This window comes from Mauremys mutica, chromosome 4 (assembly GCF_020497125.1).
Source record: "Mauremys mutica isolate MM-2020 ecotype Southern chromosome 4, ASM2049712v1, whole genome shotgun sequence".
NCBI lineage: Eukaryota > Metazoa > Chordata > Testudines > Geoemydidae > Mauremys > Mauremys mutica.
Genome location: NC_059075.1, coordinates 6,768,145 through 6,785,019, shown reverse-complemented (window position 1 = coordinate 6,785,019; position 16,875 = coordinate 6,768,145). Strand labels below are relative to the sequence as shown.

At 43.4% G+C, this 16,875-nt stretch overlaps 1 protein-coding gene across 2 annotated transcripts; it reads left to right on the top strand.

Annotated features, from left to right (window-relative positions):
- The first annotated feature begins 4,870 nt into the window (after positions 1-4,870).
- VCPKMT (valosin containing protein lysine methyltransferase) lies at positions 4,871-15,809 on the top strand. 2 transcript variants are annotated; one of them, XM_045016058.1, is made up of 6 exons: positions 4,871-5,103; positions 6,358-6,468; positions 6,854-6,926; positions 10,078-10,197; positions 12,270-12,374; positions 15,382-15,809. In XM_045016058.1, exons 1-6 carry the CDS (start codon positions 4,886-4,888, stop codon positions 15,394-15,396), a joined length of 642 nt encoding a protein of 213 aa, XP_044871993.1. In that variant the 5' UTR covers positions 4,871-4,885; the 3' UTR covers positions 15,397-15,809. The 2 variants fall into 2 exon arrangements, with proteins under 2 accessions (XP_044871993.1, XP_044871992.1); XM_045016057.1 differs by having other exon boundaries at positions 12,270-12,379.
- Positions 15,810-16,875: the final 1,066 nt, after the last annotated feature.

The window sequence follows — 16,875 nt, the reverse complement described above, 5'->3', positions numbered from 1 at the left end:
ATGCAGACCATGGATTTGAATTAATGTACTTATTGAACTCCTAGTTGTACCCAAAAAGCTAGAAGTGGGGATTTACCCCCAAAGATTGAGTGGTGGGGCCCTAATTTAAAAAAAAGTCAAGCAATCCTGACAATTACTGATTGATAAATCTAAAATAAAGGAGACCTGTTCAGAGCAGATGTCGTTGGCATGATGATAGACCTGCCATGGCCTGACTACAGTAGGGCTCCCACAGCACTAAACCCAGTATGAGTGAATTGTTAAAGCTACAGGGAAGCCTGTTAAAGTTTCAAGTTTCCCACACAATTGTTAAGAAAACATGCAGTCGATCATTAGCCAGGTTTATCCTGACCACAAAGTGTTTGGGGGTAGCGAACTGGAAGAACAGGTGGTGAAGCCACTTACAACTCCAACACTTAGCGATAGTTCTGAAGGGTAAAATTAAGGCCATGTCTACACTACAATGTTGGTCAACACAAGTTACATTGGTGTATGGCCACTGCAATTAGCATATCACTTGTGCACATGCACACTTGGCTGCTTGTGTCGGTGCTTTGTGTACTCACTAGAAGTACTCGTGTCACCACAAAGTGCGGTGCACCATCAGTAGATATCCCAGTGTGCCATGTGCCCACACTCTGGCACAATGCCTTTTGGGGAATTTTCACAATGTGTTGTGGGGCACACACGAGTTGGTGGGGGCTGGGAGCAATGGGTCAAGTTCCCATCACGCAACTTTCTCCATCCTGTAATGCCAGCCTTATTCCATAATTGTTACACCTTTATTTAGCAGGTGCAGAATGACAGTTGGATGTGCTTTCTATAGATTGAAGGGGCACTAGCACTGTTTACTCACTATATTAGATCCGAGTGAGAAAATATCCCAAAGGTTATAGCTGCCTGTTGTGTCCTGCATAATATCTCTGAGGCAAAGGAGGAAAAGTTGCCACCAAGATGGAGTGCAGAAGTGGAGTGTCTGTCTGATCTTTAGCAGCCAGACACAAAGAAGAGCTCAACACATATCTATGTGGGCGAGGAAGGACTTGAAAGAGCATGCAATGGTCAGCCACAGTAATGTGCTGTGCTGGATTGTGCTCTACCTGGCCCAGAAGTTTTGGGGTATTAGGAAATTTTGTAGTGCTTGGTAGACATTTATGAATATCACCCTGTCTTTTAATGGACCTGTGCATTATGTGGTGCTTACTGTATATTTATAATTCTTACACAGTGGTTCTCATTGAACCTGAGTTCTGTGGTCCTGTTCGTGGGTACTGAGCAGCGCTAGTCATTCTGACGTATATGCTATGAAGTAATAAAGGTGAATTTACAGTAGAATCCACTTAATAGGAGACTCTCAGTTCCCTGCAAATAGTTGCTACTATCCAGAAGATGCCAATAAGAGGAAGGTACTGTTTTCACAGGGGAGAGAAAACTGAGTGGAACAACTATATGTTGTACAGAACAGCAGTTGTGAAGCAGTTTATTAACTTTCAGAACTAGGGAAGAAAACCAAACATGATACACAGCAACGGATACACTGTATAGTGTACCACAACCCTGTCTCCTGCTCTGTTTTACTCACATTCTGCCATATATTTCATGTTATAGCAGTCTTGGATGATGACCCAGCACATGTTGTCCATTTTAAGAACACTTCCACTGCAGATTTGCCAAAACACAAAGAAGGTACCAGTGTGAGATTTCTAAAGATAGCTACAGCACTCGACCCAAGATTTAAAAATCTGAAGTGCCTTCCAAAATCTGAGAGGGATGAGGTAAGAAGCTTTCAGAAGTCTTAAAAGAACAACACTCCAATGCGGAAACTACAGAACCTGAACCACCAAAAAATAAAATCAACCTTCTTCTGGTGGCATCTGACTCAGACAATGAAAATGAACATGCGTCAGTCCACACTGCTTTAAATTGTTAGTGAGCAGAACCTGTCATCAGCATGGATGCATGTCCCCTGGAATGGTGATTGAAGTATGAAGGGACATATCAATCTTTAGCGCATCTGGAATGAAAATATCTTGTGATGCCGGCTACAACAGTGCCATGAGAACACCTGTTCTCACTTTGAGATGACATTGTAAACAAGAAGCAGGCAGCATTATTTCCTGAAAATGTAAACAAACTTGTTTGAGCGATTGGCTGAACAAGAAGCAAGACTGAGTGGCCTTGAAGGCTCTAAAATTTTACATTGTTTTATTTTTGAATGCAGGCTTTTTGTACATAATTCTACATTTGTAAGATCAACTTTCATGATAAAGAGCTTGCACTACAGTACTTGTATTAGGTGAATTGAAAAATATTATTTCTTTTGTTTTTTTTACAGTGCAAATACTTGTAATCAAAAATTAAGTGAGCACTGTACGCTTTGTATTCTGTGTTGTAATTGAAACCAATATATTTGAAAATGTAGAAAACATCCAAAAATATTTACATAAATGATATTCTATTATTGTTTAACAGTGCAATTCATCATGATTAATTTTTTTAATCGCGTGATTAATATTTTTAATCACTTGACAGCCCTACTTTGTACAAAGTATGTCTTGTAAGGTATCATCTGAAAACTCATAATTTGCTGGTCAATAATGTCCTGATAAAATATGTGTGGCAACAAATTCCACTGTATGGTGTTAACACATGTTCCAAACTGAGGCTGGCAAACAGGTCTGTCTTACACAAAGCAATGTGTGCTCAGTGTACTTTGCATTTTAGTAGTAAACAGAGTCATCAACCAAGAAGGGGAAACAAGGGAAGCTCAAACAGGTGAGAAAAATGCAGCAGGGAACATCCTTCCACATAGACTTTGTGTCTCCTGGTAAGCAGCTGGAAATGTTTTTCAAAAGGGGGACTGAAACTATAAAAAGGAGGGGCAAACACCTCAAGAGACCCCCACCCTTTTTTAATTGCTTGACAGCCCTAAATATTTCTAGTTGGTTCAGTGAACAATTCTATTTTCCTTCTGAGATACTGACATCTGCTGGTGAGAAAGTAAATATGAATATTTACTGATCTTGGTTCGTCTATCAAACTGTAACTATAAATGCATGAGTTGCATGATAAGGTGAGCGTGTCTGTTTCTCCAGGATGCATGTCAAACCGTCTAAAAGTACAGAACAAAACTGCAGTTGCATTTCTAGCATATCATCTTGATGATAAATATATTTCCCTCCCATACCTCTCAATGGTGGACTTCCTGTGGCTCAAACTTGTTTCTACTGATGGCAATGGCAAAACTTCCTTGCACTTCAGAGGGGGCAGGATCACACTCCCATGATTCTATAGAGTCCAACTACTGGTAACAATTCCATGTTTGATGCAGTATGTAAACCTACTGCAGTAAACAAGAGGTTTTGATGGACACTCCTTTGTTTTAATTAAATAGTCACTTGTAACTGGCACAGCACAGGATTGCCTATTGAAATTTTGTTTTCACAACTGCAGTGTGTTACCGTGACAGACGTAAGCTATCCTTATAAAGCATGCACTGCCAGCATCCACCCACTCCTCATTCAAGTCCCTCGTTAAAATACGCATCAGTCTGATGAGTAGATTACTGTTATATTGTTGGTGGGATCGTAATATGGTCAGCACCTCCTTTTGCATTTCCTTTCCTGAATTGTGTGGTTTGCCTGTTTACTGTAGGTTTTGTATTTTACAGGGCTGAATAGACTATTGGTGCTCAATACATAGTCACATAAAATTGGGAGAGCCAGAAATAGCAACTAACTTGGTGCAGTTCTGCTCCAGCTGTCACGTTACTCCCCGGTTCAGTCAGGGTTCTCCTTCCCCAGGTTACAGCTGCTCTGGATCTTTGGCTGTGAAAAGGTTCTGATACACAGCTTCCCAAAGGGGGCCTTCTAGTACAATTATGAATGGGGTCATGTTTAGGAGCCTCAGTTACCACCTTCTTAAAAAGCTGTTGTGCCATGAGAATTGATGGAACATCAAACTCGGGAATCTGTTTGGGAACCCCTGACCTAGAGAACTCTGCTTTCAGGAAATATTTGATGATTGTGGGCAGTATATGCAGCGAAAGCAATGGTTCTCAGCCTATTGACCATTGTGGGTAAATACTACCTGTATGGCCCCGAGGCTGTCACATGGGCTGCAGCGGTGTGTTGATTGGGCTGCAGGTTGAGAACCACTGGAATAAAGTCTGAATGTTGCACCGTCTTGCTTTTCGCTCTTTTTATGCTGACATGCAGAACAATTGCTAGAAGATTGGAGGGGAGGAGAGAATTGGAAAGATGGAGGGGAAGGAGCTTCAGCCTAGCAAAGCCTCACAGTCTGATAGGGTACAAGGAAAAATACTAAGTGGGTTGTGAGATGCCCAAATCCATGATAAGGTGTGTGCTTGTGCTGGGGTGTGTTCCCAAGTCTGCTAGGGGACCATGGTTTCAAAACTGGGTGCAATCGCCTCCTTTCCCCCCGACCCCAACCAGCTGTGCAGGGCAGGGGTGTGGGGTAAAGGGGCAGGAGCATGCTCTGGCAGGGGTAGAGATGCCAATGGGGTGAGGGAGGTGGGGAGATGGATGTTGGGCATCATCTGGCAGGGGCGGTGGGGATGCGGGTTGATGTTGGGGGAGGAAGTGGGAACTGGTGGAGACACTGGCTCGGGCCGGGGGGGTGACAGGATGGTCGGGGAGGGGAGGTGCTGGGGGGGGGGAAGGCAGGTGGGGGTACAGCCGAGGGGGGGGCATGACGGGTGGGCACAGGCAGGGGGCGGGAGCACGGCCTGGGGATACGGGCAGGGGCAGGGGGCACCATCCCGGCGGTAGAGAAGGGGATGGGGGGCAGGGGCCCGAGCTGGATGGGGCGGGGCGGGGAGGCGGCGCCGGGAGCGGCCTGCGCTGTGAGGAGCCGGGCCGGGGCCATGGCGGCGCCGGGCTTCGTGCGGACGCTGGAGAAGCGGGACGGCTCGGCGCTGCGGCTGGAGCAGCGCGGCGCCGGCGGGGTGGGCTGCGTGGTGTGGGACGCCGCCCTGGTCCTGGCCAAGTTCCTGGAGAGCGGGGCCCGGGGCCTGCGCCGCCGCGCCGTGCTGGAGCTGGGCGCGGGCACCGGCGCCGTGGGCATCATGGCGGCCACGCTGGGGTAGGGCGGCGGCGGCTGAGGGCTCGGCGGGAAATGGGGCGGGCCGGGCCATGGACCCCGCTGCCGGGGTGGAGCCGAGCTCGAGCGAACCCCACGGCCTGGCGGGTCGGACCGGGGGCGTTAGCTCACGGCGGGCGGGGGGGCCCTGTCAGGGGCCCCCGCTGCTGATCCCCGAGGTCCGGGGCTGCCCTCAGGGTATGTCCAGGCCACACACCCAGCTGGGGGCTGCGAGTCGGGTTTGAGGCCGAGCCGCCCCCCCGCTCCTGTCTGTGCAGGCATCAGGGGGCGCAGCCAGCACGCGAGGCCTGGGGCCTCGGCTCCTGCTGTGACTTGGGGCTGTGCCCTGTCAGCTGGAGTGTGGACGCAGCTCAAGCTGCAGACCCGAGTCAGAAGGGCTGTGTCGTGTCGGAGACCCGGGTCCGGGGTTGTAAAGCCAGGTTTACTGAGCGGTGTGGAGGCTCAAGCACAGGCCTGGAAAAACCTAGTCACAAGCCCGGGTCCCACACACTTGGGCTTAGTGTTCAGTGTAGACGTACCCAGAAGGTAGATCTATGCTGGAAAAAAAACAACCATGGCAGCAAGTCACAGAGCCTGGGTCAACTGGCTTGGTCCTAAAAATTGCAGTGTAGACGTTCCTGCTTGGGCTCTGAAATCTAGCAAGGGGCATGGGGCTCAGAGCCTAGGTGCCGGCCCGAGCCCGAACAATTTTTAGCCTTGCACCTAAGCCCCGTGAGCCCATGTTAGCTGACTTGGGCTGGTCAGGCCATGCTCCAGGGTTTTTGTTTGTTTGTTTTTTGCAGTGTAGACTATGCTGAGTGACCACCAGCAAAGAGAGTAACAAAAAACCCAGTCAGTTTCTAAAGATGGGCCTTTAACTGAAGTTATGCAAATTTACATTGGAACCCACCTGGGAGTGGTTTAGTTTAAAGTACAGGTGGGGCCTTCAGTACAAATATCACTCTGTTTTTATACAAGGATCCTACTATGTAGGAGTTGTAGTAGAATCCTGTTTTCTTGGTGTAACCCTCTTAAATCTTATGGCAAGTTGCATTTTGTGAGCCAAGTCTTTCCATCAGAACAGGAGTGTGAATGGCTGAAGTAACTCAGCAGGTATTAAGTCATGACTTTAGTTTGCAGTAGCTTTCCAAAAGGAATGAAAGAGGTTACAGAAATGTTTATTTTCAAACAATAAGGAGTCTTAAATTTGTGTTTCTGGGGCTTCCTTTTTATAAATTAAAAATATTTCTTTTGTAGGGCAGATGTTACGGTTACTGATCTTGAGGAACTTCAGGATTTGCTGAATATTAATATTGAAAAGAACAAACATCTTGTCACAGGCTCAGTTCAAGCCAAGGTACTGAAATGGTTTGTATAATCTTTTAATCTTGATATTTAATTTATACACAATTGCTGTAGAACTTTAATAATAAATATTTGTTTTATCAGAGCACTGGGGAGCCCTAATCACAGACCAGAACACCCTTGGGCTAGGTACTGTGCAAACAGAACAAAAGGAGAGCCTTGCCCCAAGGAGCTTACACAGTCTAAGTTCAAAATATGTTTGGAAAGTGTGATATGATAGATTACTTGTAAAAATGGAAATTCCCCTAAAATATACAGTGGAATAAGTAATGGAGGACTTAACCCAAAGTCATATAAATTTTGCGCTAAATGTTATACTTTTAAAGCATACAATTTTTTTTCTATAATTAAAATTTGCATTTTATATTTACCTGTTCACTTTTTCTAGGGGTGAAGATGTAAAAGAATTTCTGCCTGCACCAGATTATATACTTATGGCAGACTGCATTTACTATGAGGAGGTAACTATTTGAAAACCGTAGGAATAATGCGTTTGATTGGAAAGAACCTGGGAATTTTGGATTTAGTGTGAGAGACTGTAAAAGCAGCAAAGAATCCTGTGGCACCTTATAGACTAATAGACGTTTTGCAGCATGAGCTTTCGTGGGTGAATACCCACTTCTTCGGATGCAAGTAGTGGAAATTTCCAGGGGCAGGTATATATAAGCAAGCAAGAAGCAAGCTAGAGATAACGAGGTTAGATCAATCAGGGAGGATGAGGCCCTGTTCTAGCAGTTGAGGTGTGAAAACCAAGAGAAACTGGTTCTGTAATTGGCAAGCCATTCACAGTCTTTGTTTAATCCTGAGCTGATGGTGTTAAATTTGCAGATGAACTGGAGCTCAGCAGTTTCTCTTTGAAGTCTGGTCCTAAAGTTTTTTTGCTGCAGGATGGCCACCTTAAGATCTGCTATTGTGTGGCCAGGGAGGTTGAAGTGTTCTCCTACAGGTTTTTGTATATTGCCATTCCTAATGTCTGATTTGTGTCCATTTATCCTTTTCCTTAGAGACTGTCCAGTTTGGCCGATGTACATAGCAGAGGGGCATTGCTGGCATATGATGGCATATATTACATTGGTGGACGTGCAGGTGAATGAACCGGTGATGGTGTGGCTGATCTGGTTAGGTCCTGTGATGGTGTCGCTGGTGTAGATATGTGGGCAGAGTTGGCATCAAGGTTTGTTGCATGGATTGGTTCCTGAGCTAGAGTTACTATGGTGCGGTGTACAGTTGCTGGTGAGAATATGCTTCAGGTTGGCAGGTTGTCTGTGGGCGAGGACTGGCCTGCCACCCAAGGCCTGTGAAAGTGTGGGATCGTTGTCCAGGATGGGTTGTAGATCCCTAATGAAGCATTGGAGGGGTTTTAGCTGGGGACTGTATGTGATGGCCAGTGGAGTCCTGTTGGTTTCTTTCTTGGGTTTGTCTTGCAGTAGGAGGCTTCTGGGTACACGTCTGGCTCTGCTGATCTGTTTCCTTATTTCCTCGTGTCGGTACTGTAGTCTTGAGACTGCTTGGTGGAGATTTTCTAGGTGTTGGTCTCTGTCTGCGGGGTTAGAGCAGATACGGTTGTACCTCAGTGCTTGACTGTAGACAGTGGATCTTGTGGTGTGTCCGGGATGGAAGCTGGAGGCATGAAGGTAGGCATAGCGGTCAGTAGGTTTTCGGTATAGGGTGGTGTTAATGTGACCATCACTTATTTGCACCGTGGTGTCTAGGAAGTGGACCTCCCGTGTAGATTGGTCCAGGCTGAGGTTGATGGTGGGGTGGAAGCTGTTGAAATCGTGGTGGAATTTTTCCAGAGTCTCCTTCCCATGGGTCCAGATGATGAAGATGTCATCAATGTAGCATAGGTAGAGAAGGGGCGTGAGTGGACGGGAGCTGAGGAAGCATTGTTCCAGGTCGGCCATAAAAATATTGGCATATTGTGGGGCCATGCGGGTGCCCATAGCGGTGCCACTGATCTGGAGATATATATTGTCATCAAATTTGAAATAGTTGTGTGTGAGGATAAAGACACAGAGCTCAGCAACCAGTTGTGCTGTGGCATCATCAGGGATACTGTTCCTGACAGCTTGTATTCCATCAGTGTGTGGGATGTTTGTGTAGAGAGCCTCTACATCCATGGTGGCTAGGATGGTGTTTTCTGGAAGGTCACCAATGCATTGTAGTTTCCTCAGGAAATCAGTGGTGTCACAGAGATAGCTGGGAGTGCTGGTAACATAGGGTCTGAGTAGAGAGTCTACATATCCAGACAGTCCTTCAGTGAGAGTTCCAATGCCCGAGATGATGGGGCGTCCAGGATTTCCGGGTTTGTGGATCTTGGGTAGTAGATAGAATAACCCTGGTCGGGGCTCTAAGGGTATGTTGATTTGTTCCGGTGTTAGTGTAGGGAGTGTCCTGAGTAGATGGTGCAGTTTCTTAGTGTATTCCTCAGTGGGATCTGAGGGAAGTAGCCTGTAAAATTTGGTATTGGAGAGTTGTCTGGAAGCCTCCTTTTGGTAGTCAGACCTGTTCATGATGACAACAGCACCTCCTTTATCAGCCTCTTTGATTATAATGTCAGGATGGTTTCTGAGGCTGTGGATGGCATTGCGTTCTGCACGACTTAGGTTGCGAGGCAAGCGATGTTGTTTTGTGAGAGACTGCAATTCGTATTAAAATCTTTAAATAAATATTGCCACTAGTTTTCAATCTGTGTGGCTCAGAGGAACATTATTTGATGGCTGAGTATTGAATGATGAATTTTAAAAGCTGTAATTTTAAGAATGAGCAAATAACACATTTAGGATCATGTGGCATGAGGCCTGAATCAAGTCTTTTGAGAGCAGTAATTCAGAATTGTGCCCAATCTTTTTTTTTTCCATGGAGTTGTAGGGAAATAACACTGCTAGCTGATACTGGAGAGTTTCACCGTCTATTGATGGAAATAATATAAGATGATGTTAAAGGCTCAGCATTATCTCCCATAGGTATTCCCTATGGGTCTGTTGCTTCAGAAAGTGGCCCTTCTGGTCCATCCCCCTCTGCAGAACTCTCCTTGTGGTACACCTGAGCTGAGACTAGCACAAGATCTGGGCTGGGGAAGCAATCTCTAGGAACTAGTGCTCGTGACTCTACTTTTAGTTTTCTCACCAGCCTCCAGATCCTCCTCCCTATAACTCTGAGCCCTTTTTTCCTGGAGGACAATCTCTAGCCCTAAATCACATCTTAAAATTAAGTCTGGTTAGATATTTTTTAATTTTTGAAAACAGGTGTCTAAGTCCAATGTGTTGCTGTGAAGAAAAAGTAATCTTGCATATTTCAAGGAAACAGCTACTTTAGCAGTGTAGGATATCCTTGGCTTAGATGATATAGATGTATAGGCTGATCTATGTATGTAAAATGTGTAAAAGGCCATTTTTCTAAGCAATCGCTTATTGTAACTTGTTTTTCCATTTATCCTTTCTGCTACCTACATGTCACTTGTCCTAGTACTGTACTAAATATAACTAGCTGTCCTAAAAGTAAAATAAGAAAGTGTCCAGTTCAGTGAAACTTGGCTCTAGTTATGGAATGTAGTAGTAGTAAAGTGAACTTTGAAGTCTAAGTGGCAAATACTTGATTTCTTTTGAGCAGTCATTAGAGCCATTACTGAAGACCCTGAAAGACCTTTCAGGTCCTGATACCTGTATCATATGTTGTTACGAACAAAGGACTATGGGTAAGAACCCGGAAATAGAGAGAAAATACTTGGAGGTAAGTGTCCTTTGCCGTCACACATGCTTTGTGTATATGAGGACTGTGTAATGGTTCAATTGAAATCCACAGACCCTTCTGTGTCTCTGTACAAGTACAATGCATAGTACAAGTCAAGTATGTTGGTTGTGGGAAAATTCCATGTGACTTTGGATGAGAACACTTTTACAGATGCAGGGAAGGAGTTAATCACCAGTTCCTTAAATTGAGTTTTCTGATTTATTGGTAGATGCTAGCTATGCATTTATTTAAATAATCTCCTTTCTTGGGAAAATAAATTCTTTTTTTTTTTTAAATGCCTTAGTTCTGCATTGATGCTTTTTGATAATTCACATTCATTGTGAGCATAGTAAACCAGACTCACAAAGGGAGTCAAATAGTTTTCTGTGCTGCTTGAAAGATCTTATAAATTAATGAAAGAACATCACATATATGTGTCAGTATCTGCAAAAAGAATAATGCAGTCACCTCTATAGACATGAATACATTAGCATTTTGATTTCCCCCCACCCCAACAGCTGGCTTGATATTTCCAAACAGGGTCTCAGAGTCAAAATTAGTCCTTTCAGTTTTTTTAAAGGAATCTCTTCAAAATGTTCTTTCGAAAGCATAGGCTTTTGGCATATTCAGAATATAGCTACAATTTTCAGACGTGTCAGTGTGACTTAGGAGCGTAAGCCCCATTTTCACAAATGATTTAGGAGTATAAATCTCATTGAAATTCAGTGGGATTTAGGAGCTGAAGTGCCTAAATGAGCTTGGAAAATCAGGTTGAAGCTGTTAAGTCACTCAGGGTATGTCTACATAGCAGTTAAACACCCATGGCTGGCCCGTGTGAGCTGACTTGGGCTTGCGGTGCTTGGGCTGTGGGGCTGTAAAACAGTGGTGTAGACGTTTGGGCTTGGGCTGGAGTCCGAGCTCTGGGACCCTGCAGCCCAAGCCTGGAAGTCTACACTATAATTTTACAGACTTGCAGCTCGAGCCCCGTGAGCCTGAGTCAGCTGACACAGGCCAGCCATGGGTGTTTAATTGCTGTGTAAACATACCCACCTTAAGCACTTTCAAAATTTTCCCCCTATATATCAATATTAGAGCATGAGTACATGGCATAGAGGAATTATATCTTGGTTTGGGAACCTCGTTGTCACAGCATAGTACTTCATAGCTGGTAGAAAAACCAAATCCTGGGTAACAGCTGGATTCCCCAGAGTTATTGCAGGCCAAATAGTCAGAAGTTGTGGAGGGGCTAGTGAGTCCAAAGTTTGGCCCTGCATCTGCAAAGCGCAGCTGTTGCACATGAGCACTGGGGGGCCCACAGAATGCGTGGTATGGGCTGGGGAAGAGGGCAAGGATTTCAGAATAATGTCTGTGTATGCCAGCATTACCAATACTCTGAGCATTGCATTGGCTTTGGGGTATGTTTCATGGTAGTGGCCCTAACAATATCTTGAATGGTTTGGAACCTGGTTACCTGAGGAATACTGCCTTTTTGCCAGAGTTGAGATCAGTGCTGGTGCTGGAGCCAGTGCTCCCACAGTATAAACAAGAGCAGATAGATGTTCTCATGAGGTTCCTTCTTTGGCTTGCCAGAATCCAGATTGTTAACTTCCCAGGCATTCTGCAAAGGCCATCTTTTTTTTCACTGGCATCTAGGGAGGTGATATGATGTGGTTCGGCCTAGTACTTTAGTTTTTGTGGAAGAGCCTTTTAACTGGAATTTAGGAACTGGAGATTTAAGGAATTGAAACACTATTTTGACTGATTTTAGGTTTTTCTGTTGGTTCTTAAATTTTGGGAAGCTTGTCTGACTCTGGATTTGCACCAGATACATTAAAATTAAAATAACTGTGCTGCGTGGTGTTTAAAAAAAAAAAAAAAAGATTGTTAATTAGCTAAATCAACAAACTTCTGTGGAAGAGAAGGATCCTTTGTGCTATCTTACCTCCTGAAGCATAGCTGCTTTATGCAGAATATTTTAGGACTGTCAGTGAAATGAATGCACTTAAAGGTATGTAGAAATGTCAACATTGCTAGAAGTATTTTGCTTACTGCCTTTTATGTTTTAATAACAGCTGCTCCAGATGGACTTTGAGTTGGAAAAGGTTCCATTGGAGAAACATGATGAGGAGTATCGGAGTGAGGACATTCACATCTTGAACATCCGAAGGAAAAAAATGGCAGGGTATTTTTTATTGGAATATTGGAGATAGTTTTGTGAATTCTTCACAGTGTGGTTTACCTAGCATAATTAGAGCTGGTGGGTGAGTGTGAGGAGACAAGTAATATTCAGCCACCATTCCCAATGCTACAGTATGCAGCAGTTAGAGATACATACTAGTATGGTTAGACATTCCATGAGCAAGACATTAGACTGGTTGGGAAACAAGGTTAATGTCCAGTTCACATTGCAAACTGGAACTACATTTGTAACTGGGCTGTGGACAAGCAAACTGGAACCGGGTTCCCTGATGTGGTATTGTAGTATAGAGAGGTCTGAATGGCAAAGTTTAATAGCTTCGGAGGGAATAGTATTTCTCTCAACTTCTTGGTTGATACACTACCTAAATATTGGAAATGGCTGGTTTAATTGTGCCAGATGAGGGGACTTTAACTTTGCAAAACATCAAGCTTAAAAGTGAAATAAAAAGTTTTAAAAATAGACATCAAATAAGGCCCCAAGTCTGAAAATACACTTGCACAACACAGGCTTTAAAAGGAAGCTTGTTATGTTGAAATATTTGTGGAGGAAAATGAATTTCAGGTTTAGTTGTTTTAAAAAAAAATTTTTTTTTTAGTAGCAATTGGATGTCTAACAATGAATGCCAGTGAAAATGAGGTAGGATCAGAGGCTAAAATAGGGAAAGAACAAGTTAAAAATTACTTAGACAAGTTAGATGTCTTCAAGTCACCAGGGCCTGATGAAATACACCCTAGAATACTGAAGGAACTGACTGAGGAGATATCTGAGCCATTAGCATTTTATCTTTGAAAAGTCATGGAAGATGGGAGAGATTCCAGAGGACAGGAAAAGGGCAGTTATAGTGCCACTCTATGAAAAGGAAATAAAGACAACCCTGGGGAATTACAGGCCAGTCAGCTTAACTTCAGTACCTGGAAAGATAATGGAGCAAATAATTAAGCAATCAATTTGCAAACACCTAAAAGATAATAAGGTGATAAGTAACAGCATGGATTTGTCAATAACTAATCATGTCAAACCAACCTAGTAGGTTTCTTTGGCAGGGTAACAAGCCTTGTGGGTGGGAGGAATCGATAGATGTGGTATATCTTGACTTTAGTAAGACTTTTGATACTGTCTCGCATGACCTTCTCATAAACAAACTAGGGAAATACAACCTAGATGGAGCTACTATAAGGTAGTAGGCATAACTGGTTGGAAAACCATTCCCAGAGAGTAGTTTATCAGTGGTTCGCAATGAAGTTGGAAGGGCATATTGAGTGGGGTCCTGCAGGGATCTCTCCTGGGTCTGGTTCTGTTCAATACCTTCATCTTACAAAATTTGCAGATGATACCAAGCTGGGAGTGGTTGCAAGTGCTTTGGAGGATAGAATTAAAATTCAAAATGATCTGGATAAACTGGAGAAATGGTCTGAAGTAAATAGGATGACATTCAATAAGGACAAATGCAAAGTACTCCACTTAGGAAGGAACAGTCAATTCCACACATACAAAATGGGAAATGACGGCCTAGGAAGGAGTACTGCGGAAAGGGATCTAGGGGGTCCTAGTGGACCACAAGTTCACAAATATGAGTCAATAGTGTAACACTTGCAAAAAAAGCTAACATCATTCTGGGATGTATTAGCTGGAGTGTTGTAAGCAAAACATGAGAAGTAATTCTTCCACTCTACTCCATGTTGATTGGACCTCAGCTGGAGTATTGTGTCCAGTTCAGGAAAGATGTGGACAAATCGGAGGAAGTCCAGAGAAGAGCAACAAAAATGATGAAAGGTTTAGAAAACCTGACCTATGAGGAAAGATTGAAAAAATTGGGTTTGTTTAGTCTGGAGAAGAGAAGACTGAGAGGAGACAGGATAACAGTTTAAGTACATAAAAGGTTGTTACAACGAGGAGAGAGAAAAATTGTTCTCCTTAACCTCTGGAGGTTTTTTAAGAGCAGGTTAGACAAACACCTGTCAGGGATGGCCTTCTAGAGAATACTTAGTCCTGCTATGAGTGCAGGTGACTGGACTAGATGGCCTCTCGAGGTCCCTTCCAGTCCTACGATTCTATGATTTACGGTAAAGTTGTCAGTTTATTGTTTGGAAGAAAACAATAGCTGGCAAGCCCTGAGTTCGCTCATGTAATAAAATGCTTTAGTTAACAGCTTGCACATTTTACTTACCTTGAAAAGCATAGTACAGATGCTTATATAGTGAATTATAAGGCAGTCTAGGTTCATTATAGCTCCTGAAAATGTCTGTCCTCTGAAATGCTGTCTTGTAATCTCCTACAGCAAAACCTAGCAAATTCCAACTTGATAACTATATCCTACAGAAACAGTGCGCTAGACTACTACTACTCTTTCTTCAGTGCTGGAAACAGAAAAGTGTCACAAGGCTCTGTGAAATTAGGCCTTTTTTACACTTATACCAATAGGCATTTAAAGTGGAGATTGGAAAAGGGTAAACTGCTTAAACTCTTCAAAAAAGGGTGAATCTCCAAAAAGCACTAGAGAAAAACGAATAGTTGATGTGGGAGTGCTGTTTTGCTAAATGGGACAATTGAGTTACTGTTGGATATCATAGGTGTAACAATGTTGTACTGGAAACTTTAAGGATACATGGTTTCTAACTTGGAATTACCTATTAGAGCTAGTCATTACCATGAGTTTCATTATGTTCCCTTTAGGAATAATGCTTAAGACCATCTGCATTTGTCTGACATTTGCTAAGCACAGGAGTCATTGGAAGGAACTCAGTACAGGTTTATGTTAAACTTGCTGCTTGTTGTAGTGACAAACATTCTAATGCACAGCCTAGCACTGACGCTGGTCTATGGATCAGGTCCTTGGAGACTTTGTTCATGTTAGCTAGATCATGTTCTTTTTATATGATGTAACGTGGATTTGTACAGAGTGTAGTGACAGATGTTTAAATACAAGTGGGCCATTTAAAACCCTGTGTTTGAGTTTTAAATCTTTTTTTTTTTTTTTTTTACAGAATTTCCCCTCGTGAGATCTTTGACCATGTTATCTGATCCTCTGGAGAGAAGAGAGAGTGTAAATTAACTCAAAGAGGCTGTCTCCAAAGCTGTTCATGGCTCATCTACAGAATGCCTTCTAGACAGCGGATTCGGGATGAGATATAAGGAGACAGTGGGTCAGTCACTATAGAACCACAGGCAGTATCCGTCTTAGAGGACAAACGTGATCTGTTAATATTGAGAAAGCAGCCTCACCAAGAGAGAGCTAAAAATGGGACTGAAATGTAACCTAGACTGATGTCCTATTCATGGGCCAGCTGTATAGATGGGAGGGCTACACTGGTGAATCGGAGACACATACAGTGTGCTGAGTTCAAACAAATCAGATCCAAGCGTTCCATAACAAAGCCTGTCTGAACAGGAGGGCGTGCAGGAATCTGAAGGTCACCCACTTTTCCCAAAGAGGAAACTCCTTATCCTGACTGAATTTTACCTTAAATTTAAGAGCAGATGTCTATGTATACTTCATAAAGAGTTTGTACTCGAGATGGTTCTTGGCTAGCTTTTGTTCTGCACTTAGTTTTGTAGCCTTATCTATAGTTATGGGTTACTTTAACTAATTACCTACCTCAAGGTGGAGGTTTACACCTACTTTAATCTAGGAGAGATCAGCCCCCAAGAATGACTATAGTAGAGAGGTTGTCAATAGAAGAGAGCCTGCCCCATAGTGAACAACAGAGATTTTTCTAAACTAATTACTTTTATTAGCTAACCAAACAATACACACAGTGCAGTCTGGTAAAGGAGAGACCAACCAATCCAGAATGATGGTATTTGCATTACTCACATAGAATATCAGGGTTGGAAGGGACCTCAGGAGATCATCTAGTTCAACCCCCTGGTCAACTAAATCCCCAAATGGCCCCCTCAAGGATTGAACTCACAACCCTGGGTTTAGCAGGCCAATGCTCAAACCACTGAGCTGTTCCTCCTCTTTGCAGAAAAGCCTAAAGTGTTAGTTCTCATCCTTGCTATCATCATCACCACCACTAATGGTCATCCTTTTGTTGTCTCCCCGCACCGAGGCGCATGGGCCAGGAGACAGCTTTTCTGATGTGGTAGGCTGATGCCTGCTGGGGTTCATACGTATTTATGAAGGTTTTAACCACTTATCCTTATTTGCACTTCCACACCTCACTGTGTTTGGGGTTCCCTGTTTGCATAGGCTAACTTTTTTGTTCATTAGCATTTACATCACCTTATCACTAAGCAGTTATTTTCAAAACATCAGCATGTCACAAACCTAGACACCAGCTCAGCAGGTTTATTATTAACTTACTTATGCTAACTTATCCTAAGGCCTAATTTGGCTAAGCTAAATATTTCTCAGGCCTTGTGTTACAATATTAATTAATACTTATATTTCACTTCTAAATACCAAATTTACCTGATACCTTTTATCCTTAACTACAGTTTGTACATTACTATTTATATGGCGGTGGTGTCTCAGA

Bases quoted from the DNA above. Each gene is read 5' to 3' on its own strand.
- VCPKMT (XM_045016057.1), top strand. From the start codon at position 4,886: ATGGCGGCGCCGGGCTTCGTGCGGACGCTGGAGAAGCGGGACGGCTCG. The intron at 6,469-6,853 runs GTTTGTATAATC...CACTTTTTCTAG, and splicing joins CAAGCCAAGGTACTGAAATG to GGGTGAAGATGTAAAAGAAT. The intron at 6,927-10,077 runs GTAACTATTTGA...TCTTTTGAGCAG, and splicing joins ACTGCATTTACTATGAGGAG to TCATTAGAGCCATTACTGAA.